The following is a 19255-nucleotide window of genomic DNA, read 5'->3' as shown; positions in this document are numbered from 1 at the left end:
AAAACTGGCAATTGTAGTTTATCTCCTGTGGTCTTCGATTATATCTACAGTAAAAATAATTCGGTGAATAAGAGAAACTTCGTCAAATTTCAAAGCAAAAAAACACCAAAAGACTTAATTTTATCTCTCAAACTTTTAATGTTTTTTTTCTCAATTCATTTTTTTTTTCTTTTTTATTTTCTTCGATGAAAATAATGGCGATGCCCTCAGAATGTATTCCTTTCATCTCCCCATCAATGCCACCTTTAAACGTCCGCCATATCCGGCTCCGCAACTACCAACCTTCCATTCCACTTCCGGGGACACAGTCCGCCCGGTGGGGGCAGGGGGGGGGGGAGCTGCTCGGGGGAGAGACATGCATCTTTCATCGCTGGGGCGGCCGTCAGAGAAACTTGCCTGGGAGGATTAGAGCTGGATATGCGTGAAGGGGGGAGGGGTATTCGGGAGGGGTTTTGTTGGATACATTGAAATTGTTCCACATGATGCGGATTTCTGCGCATGTCCGGGCTGTCCCCCGCGGGAGTCACGTGGTCGTGACAGCCCAGGAACTCAAGATTTAACTCGCTGTAAATCAAGTTTTTAAACTGTTTTTGTTACCGTAAAGCTTCCACGGCTGGATTTTCTAGTACAATTTGATATTGATATATTGTGTTCATTTCCTTTATCAATCCATATTGGTTTACGTTTACCTTGCCTGTTAGAATGCGTAAGCATTATATATATATATATATATATATATATATATATATATATATATATATATATATATATATATATATATATATATATATATATATATATATATATACATTCCCACCCTCAACCCTTTATCACGCCTCTGCCTCAAAACCCCACAAACCACTCTGTCATGTAGCCCCACCACCTTATTGTTACCCCCTGCCAGACATCTCCCGCTTAGAAAGCCTGTCAACAATGCCATTTTCTCTAACACGCCTCTGCCACAAAGAACTTTTCCCGTCTGGCCATATCCATCTACCACGCCTCTACCACCACCCTACCACGCTTCTACCACCCCCTACCACGCCTTTACCATCCCCCTACCACGCCTCTGCCACCCCCTCTACCACACCTCTGCCACCCCCCTCTACCACACCTCTGACACCCCCCTACCACACCTCTACCACCCCCCTACCACGCCTCTGCCATCCCCCCCAAAATACCTCTGCCACCCCCCCACCACGCCTCTGCCACCCCCCCCCACCACGCCTCTGCCATCCCCCTACCACGCCTCTACCATCCTCTACCACGCCTCTACCACCCCCTCACCACGCCTCAACCACCCTCTACCACGCCTCTGCCACCCCCTACCACACCTCTGCTATCTCCCCTACCACGCCTCTGCCATCCCCCTACCACGCCTCTGCTATCTCCCCTACCACAACTCTGACACCCCTCTACCACACCTCTGACACCCCCCAACCACACCTCTGCCACCCCCCCCCCCCACCCCCCTACCACGCCTCTGCCACTTATCACCTCGCCGTCTGCGTTCTATCACCGCCCTAATAACCTGAAACAAAAGGGGAGAAAACCCCACACAAGGGGAATTAAATGTGTGATTATTTCTTTTCTAAACAAAATTACTTTTTCTAGTCCGGGCTGGCGTGACCTGTCAATCACACGGCTTAAACAGACCCGTCAATCAAGCGTAGAAATGGGGACATATTATCCCAGGCAACTGGTGGAGTGGACACAAGCGAGGAGTAATTGACAGGGGGTGGCAGTGAAGGGGGGGGGGGGTGGCAGAAAAGGGGGGGGGGGGGAAGAAAGGTGGACGGGGGATACTAAGAAATATTTCTGCAAATTCTGTATTAAAAGTGTATTTTTTTTTTAGTTTCAATTTTTAAATTTTTAGAAAATCACTCTTAAATTTTCGTTTTTTAAACCTGCAAGACAAATAGAAATACACGCAATAAACACAATTTAAAAGGCTTTGAGTGTTTCCTTTTTTTTTAAAGAAAATAAATTCAGAGGTAATTATTATTATTATAATTATCTATATATATATAATTCTCCTCTGCGAGCCGTTAGAAAACAAGCTGCAAGCGCCTCCTTACAGTCCCCTCTCTTTCTCTCTATCACTATCACTACCACCCTACCCCACCCCCACATGGTCTGCTGAGCTGTGGTCACGTTAATGTTTACAAACCGTACAGCCAGGTTTAGTGACGGCTATTAGGGGCAGATAATTTAGTTTGAAACGATTTTAAACTTAGAGGAGGTAACTAAGAGGAGGCTGCTTTCACGTGGGGGGGGGGGGGGGGGGGGGGGTTAGTGTTTTTAAGCAAATATTTTCAGTAGCAGCATTGGTACTGTCGAATTCACAAATTATAAATTACTGAAAAGTAGAAAAAAAAAACAACTAAATAGCGGCGTATGATACGCAGCGGGTCGGCTCGTAATTAATATTATTTGTATTATAAAACAGTATTAAATGAGTTAAAACGTATAAAGTCTAAGCTTGCATTATAAATTTAGTAATATGTAAGGACTACTATCTAAAAAATATGAAAAAAAAATTACATACATTAAAGCAGTGGTATGAATTTGATAACAGACACCTCAATAGATCAAGGTATCTATGTTTACCTCTTACCCCGTGATTGTAACATGTACCTGCTGGTGGAGGGGGGGGGGAGGAGAAGCATTAGACATTCCAGACCCCACTACTAGCACCAGCCCCCCCATACCCCACGGACGTATCAGTCACTCACCCTGGGCTCGTACAACGTGTTTGTGATTGACCTACAGCGTCTTGACGGCCCCAACAAACAATTTCAGATGTGTTGGATCTGCGCCGGAATTCGGAATAGAAAATATCTGTTTGTACCTGAGTGTAGGTTCAGGGGATCTGTGCATATATATATATATATATCTACACTATATACATATATACATATAAATACATACATACATATACATACATGCAATTTACAATATATACATATACATACATATTTACATATATATATATATATATATATATATATATATATATATATATATATATATATATATATATATATATATAAATATATATATATATATATATATTTATATATGTATATATATATATATATATATATATATATATATATATATATATATATATATATATATATATATATATAAATATATATAATATACATGGCCTATAATCGTACGTATGATGTTTAACAAATAGATATAACAGAAAATATGTTTTGATAATAACACTCAAACACACTTTAATAAAATCTCCAATAAATGAAATTAGAAAGTGAACACAGTTTAATACCACAATCCCACTCTTTTAAGCAAATCAGGAATATGTATTCCCATCCGAAACCGAAAGATATGAAGACGCATTAGATAGTGAATGTATTGCTTGAATAGGCCACTTTTGTACAAAGAGAAATCAAACCCTAAGCGGTCATTTGTTTCCGGTGTGTCCGAAAACCAGTGAGCCACTAAATTAACGATTGACCACAGACTGACCAGATGGGCATCAGTTTGCAGCCGATTGCGTTCTGATTGATCATCTGTCGTAGATGATTGGATTATCCCAGAGCTTCTCTCAAAGATATCAGGGGGGAGGCAGCGCTTGAAATGAGTGTTATATAGAACAGAGGCGTAGCGAGGGGGGGGGGCGGGGGCGGATAGCACCGGGTGACACCATTTAGGGGGGAGACACCAAGGCAAAAAATAGTAAAATATATAGAGAAAAAATTGAAGGTGGGGGTGCAAATCGAAAGTTTGAGGGGGGTGCAAATCGAAAGTCTGAGGGAGGGATGCAAATCGAAAGTTTGAGGGGAGTGCAAATCGAAAGTTTGAGAGGGGGAGGGGGTGCAAATCGAAAATTGAAGTTTGTCCCCGGGAAGAGTCGCTACGCCTGTGAGGGGGCGACACCATTAAGTGCCGCACCGGGTGACACCCGACCTCGCTACGCCACTGATATAGAATACTGTCGTGTTTGATACTTGGTTTTGTACACGATTTGAACCACGTCTGTATGAGTAACGTTTTTTATATTGAATGGTGTTATGTTTCTAGCCCTGTCAATTTCTTTTTGAGTGACCATTGAGAAGTGTCATGTGCAGTTGTCTATTAATTTAGTAAACAGACAATACGTTATAAAAAAAACAAACAAAACAACATGATAATCACAATTCTTATTTGCATTTATATATTTACATTTACATTGAACATTTACATTTAGATTTCAAAAATATAATAATAATTATAAACAATATCATGACAATTAATTCGAGCGCACTGCAAGTGGGTTGATAGTATCCGCATGTTGATTTAAAAAAGTAATTGACAACTGAATGGAGACCATGGAAACTTCACATGTGCAGTCGTCCACCAAGATAAGGCACCATCGACCGTTACAATAGATCGACCATAGCTCCAGGAATTATCTTAGGTAGATGGAACTTGGTACTGTTGAGATAACTAGAGATGCTGGTATTCAGAAAATCGTGTGTTATCTCTCCATCGCTCTACTCTAGCCCCCCCCCCCCCCCCACCCCCTCCCCAATCAGTGACTAATTGCCATTCCCGCAGCCCCCTGCATCCCCCCCCCCCCCTTGCCCCACACACCAGTAACTAACTCTGTAATATCACTAGAAGACCTGAAGAGTCTACTAACTCCAATGTACGCACTACTGCTTTATTTGCTCACTTGGCTCGATACATCCCACACCCACCCAACCCCCCCCCCCCCCCCCACACACACACAATAAAATTACACACTCACTCACTTAAAACCCATACACACCCATACTGTAACTGAAAATCCACTCACCCGTCCACCAACTCTATCCTCATAACTCACCCCCAACCCCCAACTACTCCTATCAACCCCCCCCCCACAAACAGACATAAAAATCACCTCTCCCTCATAAACCACCCTCTCGCTCTATTCCCACAACCACACATATATTCACACACACACACACACCACAACTAAAACAATACAATCATCACTCCCTCCTTCCTACGCACCAATTATTTCAAAATGAACATCCCGCACGAGCAAGCACCGACCTCTACAACAGTTGACCGCGCCGAACTCGACTCAGTTAAACAAATGCTTCTAGACACGTGACCCGCCAATTAAAATGCATATCGGATTCCATTTCATTTATCTTGTCTCAGCCGAGAGCGTTCGATTTATTCCTTATATGAGCTTTATTCACTGTTTGGTTTGCCCTTGTATGAGCCTCATTCACTGTTTGGTTTGCCCTTGTATGAGCCTGCCTCATTCACTGTTTGGTTTGCACTTGTATGAGCCTCATTCACTGTTTGGTTTGCCCTTGTATGAGCCTCATTCACTGTTTGGTTTGCCCTTGTATGAGCCTCATTCACTGTTTGGTTTGCCCTTGTATGAGTCTCATTCACGTTTTGGTTTGCCCTTGTATGAGCCTCATTCACTGTTTCATTTGTTTCATTACTTTTATCAGATCTTTAGTGGCCTCGTCTGTTTATTTTATTCGTTCAAGTTCAATTTTAAGCATACCATTAACTTGACGCTTCTCATGAAAATTTAAATGCTATAGCCTAGCTAATCAATATACAGAATTAAAAATAAATAAATGCGGTATTATGTTTCATATATTTTATATTTGTTTAATTAATCATAATGTATGCAAATAGTTTGCAAGAATATCGCATTTGGAGTATGCTGATGGCGTAATTCCTCGGAATTTACATTAAAAAATTCAAATTATTAACGAGTTATATCAATAATATCATGGGACATTTAAAAACGGGAGGTTACTTAACAGAAAATTGTGTTTTGGTTACTACTAGACATTTTTCTTTTACATTTTATACTTTTTATATTAAGTGATTTCTATATGCTTGTTGGGGTGTAGGGGGGTGTTATTATATACAATATATATATATTATTATGCTACATAGGCTACAGATATATGTATTGTTTTACATACATATTCTATATATATTATACTAGAGTAATTTGTATACATATATATATATATATATATATATATATATATATATATATATATATATATATATATATATACATACATATATATGCATATGTTTTCTGATAGTTAACTCAGTTTGTACATATAACATTGTGTGTTAGTGTTAGTGTGTACGCCCTCATACCAGTCGAAGTAAAAAAAAAAAGATTTTAGGCCCATTCCTCAATCCAATTTTAGGCCCGATCCTCAATCATCAGTCTGTCCCCCCCCCCCCCCACCCAATCCTCCGCCGACACAATCTTCCCTGGGTTTCGTGGTCACCCCACCCCCCACCCCTATCCCTTACCCCCATAGAATTCTAATCGAGTTGCCCCCAATGACCGCCCCCCCCCCCCTCGCCTGCTCCCCGTGCCTTGATTAGGGCGACATTAAACCCGACAAAGCCGACGACCGTAGCGACATGCAGCTCTCATTAGCATACCCGAATCAGCATATCAAAAGCACGCGCGTCCTCCGTGAGCACGCATCGTCAGACACGAGCATGTCAGACACGCGCAGGGTGACCTGTCGTGGCAGAAGGCACAAATTGCCTCCATGTCAGTGTGTACACTTTTTATTTGGTGGATAATACAAACAGTTATTAATGACAAGAAAAATTCAATTGAGAAATTGCTTGAGACGATGTTTTGAATTTGGATAATGATTTACCTAATTAATGGGAAGAATGTCAAAATATTCTGAAATTTGTTTATTCAGTGTTGTTGATTTATAATTAAAACATGACTTGCTATTTTAAACAATGGCTATTCTGCTAATGAAGAAATGTATTTTCTAAAACAATACAAAATAATATATTAGTTTTTTGTGTGTTCGAAAGAAACCGATTAAAAATGTACTATTTATACCATCCTTCATTTTGATATACTAGAGAACATACCCTTTTTGTTTAGATTATTATCGCTGTTACAATAGTGTAATCAATACAATTAAGAAACTCAGACGATAATAATTTGTTTAATTTTTTAAAAAGTTATTTACATTTTTTATACTTTTAGCCAACGTAACTGTAAGGAGAACAAATTAGCGAACTAACTCTACCCTCCTACTGCCCTCAATAAAATCAATCTTTGCTAATCGAACATTAAATCTACTGCACGATTAGTTTCGTGCTGTAGCTGTATTGACTAACATATATCGATCAAATCGAATTCAGATAAAGATGTTTTTTCAAAGATCTCTTCATTTATTATTAAAGTGTTGATACGTTCTAATTTAAAATTCCATCAGGAAAACAATATAGCTAATTCAAAAGCCTAGACTGCATACACAATCCTTAAGTTTAAAAAAAAGAACAACGTACATAAGTAGTTTTAGACTAAAGACATTCAAAGCAGATACAAGATAATCTTGCTGATTAGTGAAAATGTCATAATTTCGTTATGAAGGTGGAGTTCAATAATACACGCACACAAACATACGTATATATCTATATATCTATCTATATATCTATATATCTATCTATCTATCTATCTATCTATATATATATATATATATATATATATATATATATATATATATATATATATATATATATACAAGAGCTGTAACAAAACTTGATAGAACACTCATGGTGGTGTCCCTAGGGAATGATATAATCTCTCCCTCCCCTAGGGTACACCACTGATGTGGTATGTGATTAACCTGCCTGTACCACGCTCATCACATCCCACACATCATCAACCGAGTCAGGCGATCTTGCCAAGTGCCGCAGGCATGTAGCAGACGGTACCATACACGCATGTCGTCATGGCTCATTGATTGATGATTTCAGATAGGAGGGAAGGGAGGGGAGGGGGGAATTCTCGACTAGAAGAATGCTCGTGTATTACAGAATTTACCTACTTACCTATGGCATGTGGTAGATGAATTTACCTGTAGAACAGTGAAAGGTGGGGGTTGGTTGTTATGCATGATAGGTGTAGGCATGTGATTACACGCTACATGTACTGATGGCATTTTATAATTAGATGGGGAAGCGTTGCCAGGACTTCAATAACGGGTAAGATTCACACACATAATATCTTTCTCTTTCCCTCTCTCTTTGTATATATATATATATATATATATATATATATATATATATATATATATATATATATATATATATATATATATATATATATATATATATATATATAAAGTAAAGTTCCCTTTTCAAACCTGAAAAGTGAAGTAGAGTTTACTTGTTTCTGTGACCTCGGCATATGAAGAGATAGTGTGGTCAACACTATGTCCAGCCGACTTTCCTTAGTTGGGTGGACTCAGGGACGGTCTGCTGACTTGAACCCGGATTCGAACTGGAGACCACTCCGTCTATATTATTATAAATTATGTATGTATAAATAAGTATAGATTTAATAAAAGTATACACACACACACACACACACACACACACACATATATATATATATATATATATATATATATATATATATATATATATACGTTATTTGTAAACGGATTTGTCATTATCTCTCACTGTTACCAATTAACTACATTTTACTTCAGTAATTAAGTAATGCTAAGATTGATAACGGATAATTCGTAATTCGAGTAACAGTTCATATTGTAACGAAACAGAAACATGGAGTTATGAACGTGAGCAAGGACCTCGAATTTAAATAAAAAAATATTTCTAAATGACATTGTTTTCTTGGGTGTTTTTATTTTGAAGGATCCAAACTTTGGGTTTGGATTTTAGAATTTTAGAGCGATTAATTCCTTGACGGAAATGACAGAAATCTGTCGATGGGGAGAGAAATGTTACAAAAAATGTCAAATAGCTATTAATTTTTTTTTATTATTGTCTAAATGAGGTTTAGTTGGATATTTTTAGTTTTAATAATTTAGTGGTGTCTGATTGTGTGGGAATGCGCAAGTGCTGGGTAATGTGTGTGAAGTGTGGGGTTGTATGTGGTTGTCTGAGGTTGTAAGTGGTCTATGTCGGAGTGTTTGTAAGTATGTGGTTGTGTGAGGTTGTAAGTGGTCTATGTCGTAGTGTTTGTAAGTATGTGGTTGTGTGGTAGTGAGTTGGACAATATCGTAGTGTGTCTTAGTGTTTTTAGTATGTGTTTGTGGTAGTGTGTAGCAGTGTTTGGTGGGGAGTGGTAGTTTGTGTTTTGAGTAGTGTGTGTGTTTGTTGGTGATGTGTCACATTGTGTGTCAGCGTGTCTCTGTGTGTCTCAGTGTATGTGTGTCTATGTGTGTCTATGTTTGTCTCATTGTGTCTCATTGTGTCTTATTATGTGGTAGACTGACAATAACACACATACCTACGTCGCTGTGTTGTGTTTGCCGTTTGTCTGAAAATGACAAGAGATACTAAAGTTAGTTTCACTTAATTATTAATTAATTACTCTTGACTACTTCATTCCGTGACCACTATCTCATCACAAATGGCTGTTACCAAAGAAATATATATTGTATCTCTATAGCAGCCGCTTCTAAACGGTATATAAATGATCTTTTGTTAGAAAAGAAAACGTGTCACAAAAATAATGAAGCTAGCAACATTTAAAGTAAGTAATGAATAATTTTCAGACCTAGCGATCGATTGGGAAGATGAAGTAGAGTTCATATGTTTCTTGACCACGATATATGAAGGGTAGGGGTGGTCACCACTTTGCCCAGCCGCCTTTATTTTCCCTAACATGAGTTAGGTACCCATCAGAGCTGAGTGGACTCAGGGACGTTTTACTGACTAGGACCCGGATTCGATCTCGAGTCAGCAACATAGCGCTCTACCTCTAAAGCCACGCATGCAAAAAAACAAAAAGTGGTAAGTCTTGAGCTACCTACCAAACCACACCCACTCCACACCTTAGATCGGGTCAGCAAAGGTACACTAACTCAACAACTCAATCACTCATAGATCGCGTCTTTCATTCCTCTCTCCACTAATCACCTCATTCCTGGAACAAATTTCACGGGTATTTTTCTTAACTAGACACCGCTCGCCACCTACACCCGATCACTCTGCTCTACCCCCACCCCCTCACCACAAAAGTTATTGCTTCCCTCCCCCCCCCCCCCCCCCCTCCGTTCCACTGGTTGTCTCTCTTTGTCTGCGAGTTATCCGTCGTTATTCCGACATTTCAACTGGCGTGTCTTGATTAATGCCCCTGTCGGTGACACAGGGGGAATAGCCCTACGGTGCTAAAGGTCATGACGCGGGGTGTGTTTGGTTTTGAAGGTTATAAGCTTTCTGGGACGGCGACCTATGACCTCACAACCTTCATTAAGAGCTTATCACGGCAGAGAGATTTCAACTTCATTATCAAGTTTTGAAATTCCATCACCCCATGGGTATTGAAGCCGAACATTGACTTTGAAATTGTATATGATTTTAAAAAATAGCGTGACATTTTAAAGGTAGTTCTAATGTGTTGTGTACACTTATTATAATTATAAACACACACACACACACACACATATATATATATATATATATATATATATATATATATATATATATATATATATATATATACATATATATATATATATATATATATATATATATATATATATATATATATATATATATATATATATATTTATACATTTATATATATATATATATATATATATATATATATATATATATATATATATATATATATATATATATATATATATATATATATATATATATATATATATATATATATATATATATATATATATATATATATATATATATATATATATATATATATATATATATATATATATGTGTGTATGTGTGTGGGGGTGGGGGTGGAGGATAATTTCACAATGTATTGATAGATGGTAATTGGTCTGGTGGCTTATGACAAGGTAGTTCATCTCTGAGCTAAGTTATATATATATATATATATATATATATATATATATATATATATATATATATATATATATATATATATATATATATATATATATATATAATATATATATATATATATATATATATATATATATAAGCAATCGTTTGCTGAAGTTTTTTTATAATTTGCTATTTTGAGTCGGGATGCAATATATTTCTGTTTTACCGTCGCCCGTTCTGCGTGTAGTTTGTGATTTACTAGTGTGTAGTTATCAAAAAATTCTAAAACACGACTTACAAGGCTGAGTTGATTTACTTGACTCGAGGGTGCAAGACTAAGATATTTATATATCTCTGAAAATAGCGACATCTGATTTATATTAAATGAATAATATTTTTAAAAAAAAAACCTATTTATATAGCGCTGGAAGTGGGACATTGTGGCTGGAAGATAGAGCCCATGACTTTGAATCCGAACGATTTGATTTCGGTTCGCACTTCCATCCAGCATGTCTGTTTACATGACTCACATTAAGGAATCAGAGTGCTAGAATGCTAATCCTCAAGTCTCGAGTTCCAAATCGGGTTCGTCAGTGGAACGTCCCTGAGTCTACCCAGCTCTGACTGGGTACCTAACTCATGTTAGGGAAAGTAAAGGCAGCTGGGGATGTTATTGACCACACGATCTCTACATATGCCGAAATGTTATGTCTGTAGAAGAATCATTTTTTTTACATATGAGTGTATCGATGGTCTTTACATTATTAAATTACTAGTTTGTTATCTCTATCTCATTAAGTTGTGGACATGATTCAATAAAACGCAAGTTTGCCACAGTTCGTATAAATTAACCCTTCATCAATGTTTTTATTTCTGCATTACGTGGCACATTGTTTGTTGTGCATCCTATTCCTAAACAACAAATCATGTCAGCAGATTCCAGCAAATATCTCGCGCTCAACAGAAAACGGACACTCAGCACGTTTGTTGCTTGATGCACGTGACCGTTCATTTGACCCCAACACCTGGACTCACACCTTGCACGTGCTGATGTCCAACAAGAGGAGATAATAAGGTTTACAACAATCTAATATAACAAGAAGATATAGTAAGGTTTAAGACAATCAAGACAAAAAAAATTATAAAAATATCAAACCTATGATTTGTATTCGCAAGGAAAAATCTTTCAAACATCACCGAAGACATACTTCATAGGCTATCTTATTAGGTAAACATTAATTATCTGAGATTTTGTTTTACAGGTAAGACAACCCCCTACCGTTTTGGTAGAGCAATAAAACGAAGTGTTGTTAATGTTTTATCAATGGAATTTCTAGCTCCCAAATAATTTAACAGGCAATTACATGTTACTAGTTATTTCTTGATGCTTAGTCACCATTTAGAGAGTAATTCAATTTGGTCACACTTTATGTACAAAATCGTTAAGTTCATGAACGTTTTTGAAATACTTCCCTGCTCTGAACATTCATGACACTCAACCCCTGCTCCGACCCCTCAACTGTGTCCCCATTACATCAGCTGCGACAAACATACATCTCCACATAATACACACACATTTACACACACACACACATCTACACCCACACATCTACACACACATCTACACCCACACATCTGCACCCACACATCTACACCCACAAAGTGCACCCACACATCTACACACACATCTACACCCACACATCTACACCCACACATCTACACCCACACATCTACACCCACACATCTACACCCACACATCTACACCCACTCATCTACCCCCGCAAATCTACACCCACACATCTACACCCACTCATCTACACCCACACATCTACACCCACACATCTACACCCACACATCTACACCCACACATCTACACCCACACATCTACACCCACACATCTACACCCACACATCTACACCCACACATCTACACCCACACATCTACACCCACACATCTACACCCACACATCTACACCCACACATCTACACCCACACATCTACACCCACACACCTACACCCACACATCTACACCCACACATCTGCACCCGCACATCTCCACGCACACATCTGCACCAATACAGCTGCATCAAAGCATGTTTATCCACGCATATGCACCCACAAAGTACACCCACACATCTACACCCACAAAGTACACCCACACATCTACACCCACAAAGTGCACCTACACATCTACACCCACAAAGTGCACCCACAGAGGCACACCCACACATCTACACCCACACACCTACACCCACACATCTACACCCACACATCTAAACCCACACCTACATGTGCACCCACACATCTACACCCACAACAAGATGTCCCCCACATGTTTACCATCAACCCCACGTAAAGAACACTCCGACACCTAATGATGTGGAAACTGTATGCTGTCTTCAAGACTAGAGTGTTTTCCCTTTTTTCAGTCCCTCAGCCTAGGTCCCTAATCGATATCTATTACCAGATGTCTGCCCCAGGGTAGGGGAAAAAAGGGCTACCCATTCAAGATGGGCACGCACAGAACGCTCCACGTTATAATATTATAATAGTTATTGACAGCATCGATAGGGCAGTGGATAGAGAATTGATAGGATCTATAACTAGATGATAGTATACAGAGAGCCTTTTAACCTCTGGTAGTGGCTTATAGGTAGTGCATTAACTACTCGCAGTGGCTTAAAGACAGTATTTTAAATTGTGAGAATGGATTATAGAGAGTGCTTTATTTATCTTTCTTCTTCTTCGTTCTTAATATTTGTGTCATCTGGTTATGCGCCTTTGAGGCTATTGACTCCAATTTCAGCCAGCAGTTGTTTGATTTTGGAGTAATGGATTATAGGTAGCACGCCAACTCCTGACAATGGGTTATAGACAGCGCATTAACACCTGACAATGCCTTGTAACAGCAAGCTAACTCCTGACAATGGCTTATATATAGTACTTTACTTTGTGAAAATAGCTTCTTTAGACAGCACGTTAACTCCTGATAATAGCTTACAAAGAAGACTTTAATTCTTGATAATGGCTTCTTGATAGAAGGAACTTAAACTCCTGATAGTTTCTTACAGGAAGAAAAAAAAGGCGGTATTTATAAACAACACATTCTCCAATAACAATTATAAGAATAAAAATCCAATTAACATCTCCAGTGCAGAGCTTAGCCGATACTCTGAACCAGAAAACAGAATTTAAATTTATCTGATTTATGAGTTTATAGACGTCCGCTTACATCTCCATCACAGAGCTTAGCCGACACTCTGAACCTGAAAAAAGAATGTAAATTGTTGTATTCAGACGAAGACGTGTGTGTGCAGCTTGATTTGTTTCATGTGCATTTTGAAATTTTACAGCTGCCCAATCGGACATAGCTGTCAATAGGACAGGTGAAGTAGAGTCACTCTGTCTCCGTGACATCGGGGTGTTATTGATATCAGTTTTATGCTCAGTGGTTTTACTTTCCCTAACGAGATTTAGGTACCCATTAGAGCTGTGTAGACTCAAAGGCGTTGTATAGAATCGAGCTCGATCCGAACTTGAGATTTTCGGGTTTGCGGTCGTGCTCTCTACCGCTTGACCACGTCGTTCCAACTAAAATTATAAAATAACTCTTTTTCTTTACACTGTAAAAAACCTCATGCAAAACATTTTTATTGAACTGAAGTTGACAGAGCTACATGTTCTATACTCTTTAACCCGATAACTCTCACAAATAATGCATGAACTGTTTTTAAAACTCGACAAACAAACAACACTGAGCGCCGCTCTACTGGGAGTCAAACCCAACCTTTTTAGGTATTGTACGGGATTGGCGCGAATGAAATGGTCCGTGGGTGGGGGAGGGGGTGTAATATACGAGACACAAATCAGGGACAACCCGGGGGGATAGCGTGTGAGTGCAGTGTACAGCGAAATGTCGGGTCATCGTCTTAGTGGGAGTGACGGAGTTCTTCTTTTTTTAAAGCTACTTGAAGGGACATTTCAGATGTCGTTAGCTGTTAAAAGGATTTAAGTTTTTGTCTTGAGAGTCAGGGGAGTCAGGGGGAGTCAGGGGACGCTGATACAGTAGGGGATTTGTGTTCTCGGTGATGCTGTGGTGCGACCGTTGAAGTGTTGATGTTGTAGGTTCCATCATCAGGCTTTTGGCGTTGTTACTTTTTTTTAGAAGTGTTCACACTCCCAAATAAAACACGCCCATATAATCTTACATTTTCAGCATATTCTACACGTTTAGTAGTGTAGTGAAAACTTCAATAGAACGTAATGAAGCTTTAGCGTTTCTTTTTGCACTAAATAATAAAATAAGCTATCGATGGCTCTATTTCTTTGATGCATCTCTTCGGGAGGGGTTGGGCATAGACACCTCCTCTGAAACACGTCTAGCGCCCTCTACTCCCCTTCCCCTCGAATGAATTAGAATTTATATAGAAATACATGCTTTTAACAGTGCTCACTCCCCAGGAGAGAAAAGTCTGAAAGAAACACAAATCGTTGGTCGAAGTTACAGAACTGGGGGTTCTTAACCTAACCATAATTCTAACCATACCCCAGACCCTTCCTACTAAACAAGATATGCTTGTTATTTGTTGTTTGTTAATCTTTTTTTCTTCGTAAATTAAACAACCCTCTGCCACATTTAAATATTTCCAACATTAAAGACTAAATAAACGCTAAATATATCCGTGAAATACAAATAGCCGTCACTAAACTCAGCTCCACGAATGTAAACATTTAACGTGAACCAAAGCTCACCAGACAATGTAGGGGTGGGGGTGGTAGGGAGCGCGCTTACAGCTTGTTTTCTAGCGTCTCCCTGAAGAGAATTATATATATAGATAATTAGAGACGAATGTTCGCATCCACCCGTCATAACGATAGCTCTCAGTATTTAAAACATATTATCTTACACGTGTTGTTGATTCACCGACATAAACATGACGGTAAGACTACAGGCGTAGCCCCATTCAGTTCGATCGACGTTTTACTTTGTCCAATAATACAGACAGTTTCAAATACACATCTTCATTTGACACTACACAAATTTCCAACCATCTCAAGTTCTGCTAGCTGTTCTCACATTTCAAATACCCAGAGGGCGGTTCTCAAAATGCCATACATCTAAAGTTCTGTTGTTCTCAAAGTTTCAAATAACTTGTATCCAGCGTAGGAGGTTCTCACATGTCAAATCAAATTCTTCATCATCAGCAGTACTCGTATACAGGAAAGGATTTCCAAAGTTTCAACTATCCTTTAACTTGATTCGTGAACAGTGTTCACTTCCTAAGTGTTTGTTTGCAACGTTCTCATCTTGCTGTGTTTCATGTTGTTATCCATATACTTCGATAAGGGGACACGTTTATGTTTGTGTTGGGTAAAAATGTAGTCCAGTGATTCTTTCAGACTTTTTTTTCTCCGCGGGGGGGGGGGGGGGGGGGGACGGGGACTTGAAGCATTTTTGTGGGGGGCGGAGGGGTGCGGATACTTGTAAAAGTATATATTTTCTATATAATTGTTTTTTACGTTCATGAAGGGAGGACGGGGGGGGGGGGGGGGGGGGATTAGGTTAAGATATGACTGAAAAAAATCACTGCTGTGGTCTGATAACTGTTGGGTATATTATAGCAACTGACAACATACACCACAGTAAATTCGCTGGATAACAATGCTCAGCAATAATAATAACTTTAATATATATATATATATATATATATAAGAATAAATAATATGAAAATAATAACATATACTATATGCTTTAACACAGATGATGATACTTAACACGACCCTAGTCATAGCCACGTCTTGCCACAGCCACTTCCACATCCACACTACAACTAACTGCTTCACACACTAGCACACGCTCTGACACCCGTCACCTGACACACCTCACGTGAACACCTCTCGCTCCATGTAAACACACTCAACCAAGGGATACAACTATACACCAAAGGGAGGGTACCTGTCGTTCAAGCACACAACACACACACACAAGCAGGGACATGTAAGGGACGTAACAATAACTAGAAATCGTATACGGGAAAAAAATCAGCTGTTAATGTTTCTTTAATATATCGGTTCAAATTCACGGTGTTATATAATACTTAAATCAATGCAATTTTTTTCTGTCCAATATGTTGCTGCTTGGTGTTTAATCACCTCAGATATGTAATTTACGTCGTCAGTTTACCTTGTTATGTTTGCTTTAGTATTACAGTTTTCATCGTTGGCTTCTAAGGACTGATACAGATTTACAATAGTAGTGCCTCTTTCTGAAATGTACTATCATTTTGTTTACGACAGTTGACTTTACATAATATAAACGTCTAATTTCAATTTTATTTTTAAACCTAGAAATGCATGTTTGTAATGTGCTAACTGCCGTTTAAAAAAACGCATATGATATGTGCATTAAATAAGGAGCAATATGGTGATTGAGAAAGAAAGCAATATAATTATGTACACATATATATATATATATATATATATATATATATATATATATATATATATATATATATATATATATATATATATATACAGTTACAATGATTACAGCTCTGCTCTAATAGTGCACTGATTAACGTTTCCTCAATAATGCAAGCGAAAAGAGAAGAGCTAATGAAGAAAATCACACCCCCAAAAAATAACGGCCAATCCAAGGGAGAAAACCCTTCTTATATCTACACACAAACGCTCAGCTGCCGTTTAGAGTACATCTGTTTCATTTTAAACATATCGAATAAGATTATTGATCCCATCACACGAGAGAAGCCAAGCACAGCTTCTTTTTTTCTTCTTATAATTTTTTTGCATCACAAAAAAACGAAATGATTTCAACACTTCTCACATCTACGTGTGTCAAAGTGTTCATTTATTTTCCCGGTCAACTTTTTTATCAATCGCCCAGTTTTTTAAATTTTTTTACACTCATGCACAAAACACGATTGCATTAGCACGCGTTGAATCTGGTTTATTCCCCCCGATCGTATACCCCCGTCTCATAGCGTGCATGCGATCATATATCTATTTAACTAAACATAAGCCTCATCTCCTCGTTTGTTCGGACGCGGGCGTCTGTTCGGATGCGGACGTCTTGTAAATAATGAAAATGTCTAGACGTCTTCTGAAAGGAATATTTATTGTGTGCAGTTGGTGGTTGGCTGAGGGGGGAATATATTCACAATTCATCAGAGCTTCCGTCTGATGTTTATTTCTTTTTCTGTCTGTCTGTCTATCTGTCTCTCTCTCCCTCCCTCTCTCTCTCTCTCTCTCTCTTTATATATATATATATATATATATATATATATATATATGTGTGTGTGTGTGTGTGTGTGTGTGTGTGTGTGTGTGTTGAGTGAGAGAGTGTGTAAATGTAACTTGTGAATGTGCTAATCAAATTTTACATAGGTATTATATGACAGTCTCGATTGTCCTTCTAAAGAACTGAATAGCATTGCCAAAACAATTTTGTTTTGAATACCGAAAATAGTAAAGTTATCTTTTCGAAACTGACGGTGCATGTGGAAAGTGAAGTAGAGTTCACCTGTTTCTGTGAGCTGGGCATATGAAGTGTAGGCAGCACTATGCCAAGCCGTCTTTACCTTCCCTAACCAGCTGATTGGATTCATGACATTTTACTGACTTGAACCCGGATTCGGACTCGAGATTTTAGTGCTAGCAGTCGTGCGTGCGCTCTACAATCCGATCACGGCATCACTAGCCAGACTTAAACTATGTATCTATTTATAGTAGAAATATAATAAATAACATTTCACCCATTAAGGTAATACTATTTTTTTTTAAAAGATAAACATCAACTTAAATATTTACTAACGTGTCTCCCCAGCTGGTAATGTGAGAATCTCTGAACAGCTGCGGAATGTGGTGGTGGAGGAGGGAGAGCGCGCCAAGTTCGTCTGCAAGGTCGACGTTCATCACCTGGACGAGGAACGGCTCGCGGTCACGTGGAAGGTCAACGGTCAGTATCTGAGTCCGGAAGATTCCGGTCGACTCATCCACAAGGAGGAAGGCTCAAGGTTTGCGCTCATCATCAAGAAAACCAAGTTGAGTGACACGGGGGTGTACTCGTGTATTGCGTCAGTCGGTCTTGATACGGACATGTCCAGTGCTCACCTTCAAATCAAAAGTAAGTCGAGAGATGCATCATTTGTGTTGTTATGTCATCGGTTTAGTATCTTTTTCTTCTTCGTTCTTACTTTTAGTGTTGGAAGGGATCCCCTTCAACACAATTAAGTATTACGTGTCAACTGGTTATGCGCCATTGAGGCCATTGACTACGATTTCAGACTGCTTTTCTTTTTGGATTGCAACATATTTAATTAAACAAACATTTTAAACAATTGTATAGGTAGAGCTCAAATAATCAGAATTACGAACTTCATGTTATGGGTATATGGGCGTTTTTTTCTATT

The 19255-nt window shown here is 38.5% G+C and overlaps 1 protein-coding gene across 1 annotated transcript in view; it reads left to right on the top strand.

Annotated features, from left to right (window-relative positions):
• The first annotated feature begins 5255 nt into the window (after positions 1–5255).
• The window catches only part of LOC131935478 (neuroglian), a 39061-nt gene continuing 25061 nt past the window's right edge, over positions 5256–19255 (top strand). Inside the window, exons 1-2 of the mRNA XM_059291875.1 lie at positions 5256–5412; positions 18670–18969. Of these exons, the coding sequence (XP_059147858.1) occupies positions 5256–5412; positions 18670–18969 (457 nt within the window). The remainder of the gene's footprint in view (positions 5413–18669; positions 18970–19255) is intronic.

The sequence above is a fragment of the Physella acuta genome, unplaced genomic scaffold (genome assembly GCF_028476545.2).
Source record: "Physella acuta isolate Inbredline_101_S28 unplaced genomic scaffold, ASM2847654v3 ptg000145l, whole genome shotgun sequence".
In the NCBI taxonomy this organism is placed as follows: Eukaryota; Metazoa; Mollusca; class Gastropoda; family Physidae; genus Physella; species Physella acuta.
This window is presented reverse-complemented; position numbering and strand designations above follow the sequence as displayed.